General features: G+C 38.2%; 1 protein-coding gene across 1 annotated transcript; it reads left to right on the top strand.

The window, feature by feature from the left end:
* The first annotated feature begins 354 nt into the window (after positions 1 to 354).
* On the top strand, positions 355 to 7,810 carry LOC140156857 (monocarboxylate transporter 12-like). Its single transcript, XM_072179853.1, has 4 exons — positions 355 to 629; positions 1,293 to 1,433; positions 2,741 to 3,580; positions 6,363 to 7,810. The coding sequence occupies exons 1-4, from the start codon at positions 419 to 421 to the stop codon at positions 6,566 to 6,568; spliced, it is 1,398 nt and encodes a 465-aa protein (XP_072035954.1). The 5' UTR covers positions 355 to 418; the 3' UTR covers positions 6,569 to 7,810.
* Positions 7,811 to 8,015: the final 205 nt, after the last annotated feature.

Genomic DNA, 8,015 nt, shown 5'->3' with positions numbered 1-8,015 from the left:
AATCGAAATATTTCTGAGTGAGTAGAATCATTTTAATTGGATCTGAAAAAGAACCTTTATCAATCAAAAGTATATTCACCTTCTTTATCTCTTTCAAGGTGAAAACTTTATGACTGGTCAATTTCGACATAGTTGTGTTCGAGCATGACAGATGTGTTGTTGACATGATAATCAGTCCTTACTGTGCATTTTAATGCAAAATAATCAAAAATGTGTTACTTTATTTTCTATTACCTTTAGAAAGAGAAAGGAAAACTCGATCAGGTGGACAGGAAAAAATCCCAAAAAACAAAATCGAAAACAGAACCGGTGGGGACCGAACCAGTGCACTCAAGATTGCCGGTAAAGCTTATACAACTACGCCACACAGAACTACAGTGCACTGCTGTTGAACCTTAAGAAAAATAGCGTGGAAGCAATGGCTCGTCGTACCTCCACGACACCATATCCAATTGACACTGGCTATGCCTGGGTTGTCCTTGCAAGCTGCTGTGTCATGCGGATACTACTGGATGGATTCTGGACAAGTTTAGGGATACTGTTTGTCAATTGGGAGGCTTATTTTGGATCTTCATCGTCAGAGACATCGCTGATTGGTTCCATTTTTATGATGACCTTATGTGCAATGGGTAAGTATTAAAAGACTTAGGCCAGGTTATAATCCGACATTTTTACAGGTGTTTTGCAGTTGCGTCTGACGTGGCGTTTTTGGTTGTTCGCAGCGATAAGAAATTGTCCGCTGCGACTTTTGGTTCTTTCTGCTCAAATGATTATCTTCCGGGGAGTTGTTTGCTTTATGGATGTATTCTGCATCTGCATGCGGCGGAAGACGTTTTGGAAATTGTAACCGTTCTGGCAGAAACAAACTGCTGCGTCTGTCGCAAAGGCAAAACGTCCGCAAGCCGTTATAGTATTAACCTTTTCGGTAAATCCCGTAAGCCTTTGCGAGTACACCTCTTCATTTGACGTCACGCCGATCTGCGCCGATACGCACATCGTTTATCGAACATCCTTACTGCGCATTGTAAGTCGGCGTGACGTCAAATGACGAGTTCTCAGGTGTACTCGCAAAGGCTTATGGGATTTACCGAAAAGGTTAATTGGCGTTCAGGAACTGTTAACATTTATTCAACGTGGAATATGTTGGTAGTGTTTTATGTCGCTGGTTTTACTTTGATCATCTAACTTTCTTAGTAATTTATCATAAAATGATATATTATCAATTGCCCTACATTTGAGATATTTTAAAAATAATTACAATTGCCATATTTTGTTGGATTTTACCCTAATAGCTCCAGTTTCTTCTGTTCTGGTGAGTCGGTTATCCTGTCGATCGGTCGTCGTAGGAGCTGGTATTTGTACCTTTATCTGCTGTTTTGCTGCAAGTTTTATCACTACATTCTGGCATTTGTACATCATTATGACACTTTTAAGTGAGTAAATGGAAACCATTAACAGTCGTCTTAGGGTATTTACACTTAATTTAATGCCCACGTGACCAGACGGGCGCTGACATTACAGCGTCTAGACAGGAAGTCTGGAGAAGTGACCTATGGCACAGCGGATGGTCTTCCTGTGTATTTCAATTGGAAACGCGGGATTCATGTCCAAATTTTCTAGCAAATTTGTCATTTTTTTGCAACGTTGTAGTATTATTGTAAGAGTTTCCGTCGATAACTTTTTTCCGTCGGTAAAAACGTCCAAAATTTAGTTCTTGAAAACATACTAAAAAAGCTTATATGCGACTCCTCGCCACAACTGAGCCCGGATGTCACCAATCATCATTTTTGAGATATTCAACCAAAATATTCTGCTTGAAATTAGCTTTAAAATGATGTATATCATGTCTATAGTACTTGACATTTAAGTAGTGAAAAATCAATAAAACAGTCAATAAATCCTTTCTTTCCTATTGTTTATTGTTAAGTTCGATGGAGCATATCTCAATAGTAGCACTGGCGACATCCGGGCTCAGTTGTGGCGAGGAGTCACATATATATTTCCAGCAATTTTGATGATATTTGTCTGAAAAATTTCTTTCTTTTACTATTGTAGCATATCTACTGATCACTTGTTGGTCTTGATATGGCGGCGCCCATGAGTCACGTGGGCATTAAATTTAGTGCCTTTTATTAAATAGCCTATGGTGACTGATTAATTAAGTTAGTCACATAGGAGAAAAATATAATGTGTTATTAATGATTATGCATCCGGCACTATGATATCTTAAACATTGGGTGGATTATGTGATGAAAAGCGCAACATTTCAAATTTCTTATTGCATTAGTCCTTTATTCCTCCTAGGTCAGTTGAAATAAATTAGATGACTAATATTATGCAACATATCATATTCGTTCATATTTAAGTTGGAAAAGTTTCTTTAATTATGGATTATGGCCGTGCAGCGGTTTTAACCGTATCGGTATCGGTACTACAGTATCGGCATTGTATCGTATAATATCGTATCATATCGTATAATATAGTATCATATCGTATAATATCGTATAATCTCGTATCGGTATTTTGGACTTAAAAGTCCTGCACTATTATAATACCGAAACGAGGATACGAATTCTAACATGTTGCGTATATCATGCGTATAGACATAAATAGAAGGCTATATAGTTGTCAAATCTCTCACCTATTGTAGGGAACTGAAACTTAAAACTGCAAATATCTACTTTAGCGAATCACTTACATTGCATGCCTTTATCTTCCTCCATTATTATTGTTTTAACAGGTCTCAGCATGGGTATGTCGTATGCACCTGCCTATTCCTGCTTTATTCCTTACTTTGACCAACATGCTGCTCTAGCTTACATGCTATCCACTGCCTCTACTGGAATAGGCTTACTCGCTGTGCCCCCTTTAATGGAATTCCTCATAACTCATTACTCTTGGCAAGGTGCTTTGCAAATAAATTCTGCAATAATGGCAAATATATGTGTCTGTGGGATCGTGCTACGACCATCACCACCAAAGACAATACCAATCAAGAGTAGAAAAGATAGAACGGAACAAAAAAATGTTGAATTCAAAATTCTTGCACAAACTGATTCCTCTGTCAAAATGAGCTGCTTCAACTTTCTCCACGACCTGTGTGCAGATTTTGATTTAAGCCTCTTTCGCAATGTACGATTTATATTTCAAGCGATCATTGCCGGATTTTTTGTTGGAGCTATAGCTACATATACTATTTATTTAGTTCCATACGCAGTCAGCATTGGTATATCGGATTTTAAAGCTTCTTTGCTGATGTTATTTTATGGTGTATTTATCGTGGTGGCACGATTGTCACCAATAAGTTGGATGGTTGACAAGAAAGTCATTTCAGCTTCAACATTAGGTGGTATCCCATTTCTCATTCTCGGTTGTATGGTGACATTCACGCCCTTCGTGCGGACATTTACACATCTTGTGGTAGTTTCTGCAGGGTACGGGATATTTCAAGGTATCGGATTTCCTATGAGCTTAATTGTTATTGCGGAATCTCCCGGAGATAAGAAAAAGGCCAAAGGAGCTTTAGCGTGGTATCTTATTGCGTATGGTTTAGGCTGTTTGATATGTATATTTATTGCTGGTAAGTGGGATCGATAATTTTATGATCAATACCGTAAAACCTCGTCTACAAGCATATAGAGTGCTTCTGATGAAAGCTAAATTAATTCAGGCGCCATTATGGAATTTGAGCAAATAAATGACAGATCCAAGCAGATACAAACAAGTATTATTGTAAGACCAATCTATTGTACTGGCATATTTACGCATTAATTTAATAGCTTTCATCAAAAACACTATATATGCTTGTAGACGAGGTTTTACGGTATCCAATTTTTTAAAACCCAACTTGCAAAACCTTTGATATTAGGTAGCTTGTAGCAACTGTATAAAGCAAGTTTGATAACATGTATGGTATTATGTTAACCAAAGATAAGGCAACAAAATCAGCTTCCTCAATGTAGTCTATATGGTCACATCATCTATAGTTATACCGGTATAGGATTGTTTCTCTGTCTGGTAAATGATTGTAGGATATACAAAAACAAGAAATGTCTTTAAAAAAAGACAATGCCTCCAAGATACCAGTGGACACCTTTTGTTATTAGTTAAGGAGATACTTATAATGCTAGCTTTAATCTTTTTAAGGTACCGCTATTGGATATAGATTTTTGTCTGATTAAAATATGTGAGTCCATTTTCTCCTAATACAAGACTGAAACTTTTATTTTAATCGGATATTCGGTTACCAAAATATGGCCTGTCAAAATGGAGCGAAACCAAGTCGTTGGCAACAACTTTCTTTTATTTTTGTTATGCAATGTTGTCAGGTAGGCCTTATTTTCTAATTATATATGCAAGAATTATGCAAAGTAAAATTTTCAGATAGGCTACAAAATAAGATATAAAACCCATGAATGCATTTAGCAAATTTGAACACCACTGCAACAGTCCGACACACCGCTAGTCCGAATCTAAAACACTTTAACAGTCCGACACACCCCTAGTCCGAAATACACTGCGCTAGTCCGAGTCTGGAAAACACTTCGTCAGTCCGAAACTGCAGAAAACCAAAGCGGTAGTCCGAATCTGAAAATCACAGCGCTGGTCCGAATCTGAAATTACGGCGCTATTCAGATTCGGAATAGCGCCATGTTTTGCAAATTCGGACTAGCGCAGTGGTTTTCAGTTTCGGACTGGCAGAGTGTTTTTTAGATTTGGACAAGCGCTGTGTCGGAGGAGTGTTTTCCAGATACTGCCAACTGCCAAGGGCTAGTAAAGGACTAGCCCGGGCCTAGCCCTAGACTAGTCATGCTAGCATCATGCACTCAGTCATGTACTACACATAACTGTGCGACATACAATGTAGATTTGACACGGGTTCTGTTTTGTATTTTAATTGAGGTCAAACTCATGAACTTACCATTTAAATGTTGATATCAAGATGAACAGAAATAAATCATCCATTCTACTTTCTAGTCATAAACCGGCACGGATCTCACTGTTTAGTGTCATGTATGGTCACTGATGGTATATAGTCATGAGTTTGCAATTGAAATTGTTATTGAAATCAGTTTGCTAGCCCCGGGCCTAGCCCTAGACTAGTCATATGCTAGCATCATGCACTCAGTCATGCACAACACATAATTGTGCGACATACAATGTAGATTTGACATTGAGGTCAAACTCATGAACTTACCATTTAAATGTTGATATCAAGATGAACACAAATAAATAATCCATTCTACTTTCTAGTCATAAACCGGCACGGAACTCACTGTTTAGTGTAATGTATGGTCACTGTCACTGATGGTCATGAGTTTGCAATATTGAAATTGTTATTGAAATCAGTTTCTTCCAAGTTCAAGATAAAAGTAACATGATTGTATTGAAATGTAAGTTATAAACATTCTTCCTGCTGTCCAGCGGGTATGAACTATTATTATGATGTAGACACGATGATTGCGGCCTAGTCGAGCCTAGCATGCTAGCCTGCATGTCAGTCGGTCTGCTGACTCGCCGCAAAAAATACCTCCAATTTTGCACAAAACAATCCATGATGTCAAATTATCACATCCAAAGTGTCGCCATGAACGTCAGCTTCAACTTCTCCAGCCAAAGTTTTTCCATTGATAATCAGGTTTCATGTAATCATGAAATTAAACCTTGTTTAATGTGTATTCCCATTGCAACACACAGCATAACGGTTGTCCGACTTTATTTCTACGATATTGCTGATGTGATGAGGCTATAATCCATAATTAAATACCGAATTAAAAAAATACTAGTTTGCGTCTGACGTCAGGACAAAGGCGCGCTGTGATTGGTTGCTGACCTGCGCAGTATGGCATTTTTGGTCTGGTTGACAGGACGGCATACGCAAGCTCGTCTTTTTAATTCGGTCTTCAATTATACAATATATGAGTTTAAAAAAATTCTAATGCATAATTCATGAGCTTGATAGACCCGCACCATTGGCGCCACGTGCTAGGTGTTTCTAGAATCCCTATAGAATAAGATTAATTTTAATGCTAATTTATTGCACATGCTGAGGAAGCGTGATTACCTTTTTGAACATTCGGAAATGGCGATAGGCGAATTTATGTATGGCGCAAAGAGGTGGGGATATTTATTGGGCTCTCGATATTGGGCGGAAATTAGAGTACTTGTCAGAATATAAATGTGTACAATCGGCCTACATGCCGCGCAATGTGCGGCATTTTAGGTGTAAATTTCAAAGCATACTACCTCCTGCGGAGGCGAGTATGGCCACTGCTGATAACACAGTATGTTCACAAACGGCATTTAATAATATAATAAATTACATGCATTATGTTTGTGTTTTTTACATTTCATTCTATTAGGATACCTGTACGATTTAACGGGAAGTTATCAATATTCACTTATTCTATGTGGTATTTGGACCATCATCACTGGTGCTATCTTACTATGTGATCCGTTTCTCATTCGTTGGCAATCTCAACTTGAAAAACATCATGAGGAGTGTTCGTCAGGGAAAGACAGATACACGAGTCTTTCATCAGGCAATGTTGAAGTAACTCAGGTGTGATTACGTAATTTGCAGGAGAAAGTGATGATTCCGTGGACATGATAATAAATCGCATCCTCCAGAATCAGCTAGGAGGCAGATATTTTATACATTTTTACAGCCTGTCCCCTCTTCCAAAAATGGTGTAACCTGAAACGGCGGATTAACTACTATTCGCCAGCGAAGTGTTACGTGTAATCCGATTATCACCATGTCAACTGGATCACGCTTTTGAGTTCTGCATCACGATCGAAATGATCACAACACAAAGTCTATGGCATGTAGTACCAATTCCAAAAGGTGCGTGATCCAGTTACCAGGGAGTAAAGCAGTATGCAGAATTTTTATCAGACGTACAATATTGTATGTAACATATCTACGTTATTTAATCTATTGCCATTCTATTTCCAGTAATGTTTAAGTTCTAACGAATGTTTGATGACGTAGAATCGATAACATATTTCTACCAGATATTATACGTAACATATTATCGATTTTACGTCATCAAACATTCGTTAGAACTTAAACATTACTGGAAATAGAATGGGACTAGATTAAACAACGTAGATATGTTACATCAATATTATACGTCTATACTCTGCATTACTCGCTGGCGAATAGTACTAGGTTAGCTCAGTTGTTATTATCCCGGTATGGGTTTTATATTGTTAACCCAATATACAATGACAAGAAGGAAAAGTAAGACAAGTAAGGTTGGAACGGTAGTTTGATAAAGAAATCATTCGGGGACAGACAATTATAAGAAGATTAAGGGAACATTCGCTGAAACGGTATAACTACATGTGTGATTCATCTCAGGAACATCTAAAGGCCTTCAATCCATAGTTAGTGGTCGCTTATGGTGCTATTACAACCGCGTAGAACCTTTTGTTACTTTTGGAAAGTGCTTAAATGTAATTGATTGCAAATCGATAATTCGCGACTTGGCGACTGATTGTAGATCACTATGAATCGGATGTGCTGTTGACCCAGATCTTATTGTTAAAATACTATAGCTACCTGTTGACATATTTCTTTTTGTACAAATCCAATAAAAATGAAGATGTTAAACTCACATTTTAGTGACGTTTCACCACTACACTAGTGGTTTCATCAGACTGGCAACTCATCACATCTGACTGCTTCCTTTTATAGGCAACAGGAACCGCTATAGAGGGCGTGATGAGTTGGTCAAGATGTTGTTGAGTGAGTAGGCCCCCTCGTCCTTGTTTAGAGTGTCTTTTCCTTTTCGGCGAATCCAGATGGCTTCTTTCAGCCATCTGGTGGTCTTGTTAGCTTCTCTATCGATGACCTTTGAGTCCTCCCAATTGATGGTATGGTTTGTCGAGGCAACGTGATCGGTGATAGCTGACTTGTGAATGTCTGTAATTGATGACTTGCGGCTGGCTCGTGTGTAGGGCTTAGTTTCAAATTTCTCCACCTCTTTTTGGTGTTCTTTGAGGCGAAC

This window comes from Amphiura filiformis, chromosome 7 (genome assembly GCF_039555335.1).
Source record: "Amphiura filiformis chromosome 7, Afil_fr2py, whole genome shotgun sequence".
Classification (NCBI taxonomy): Eukaryota; Metazoa; Echinodermata; class Ophiuroidea; order Amphilepidida; family Amphiuridae; genus Amphiura; species Amphiura filiformis.
Note: the sequence above shows the minus strand (reverse complement) of the source record. Positions and strands in the feature narration are given on the sequence as shown.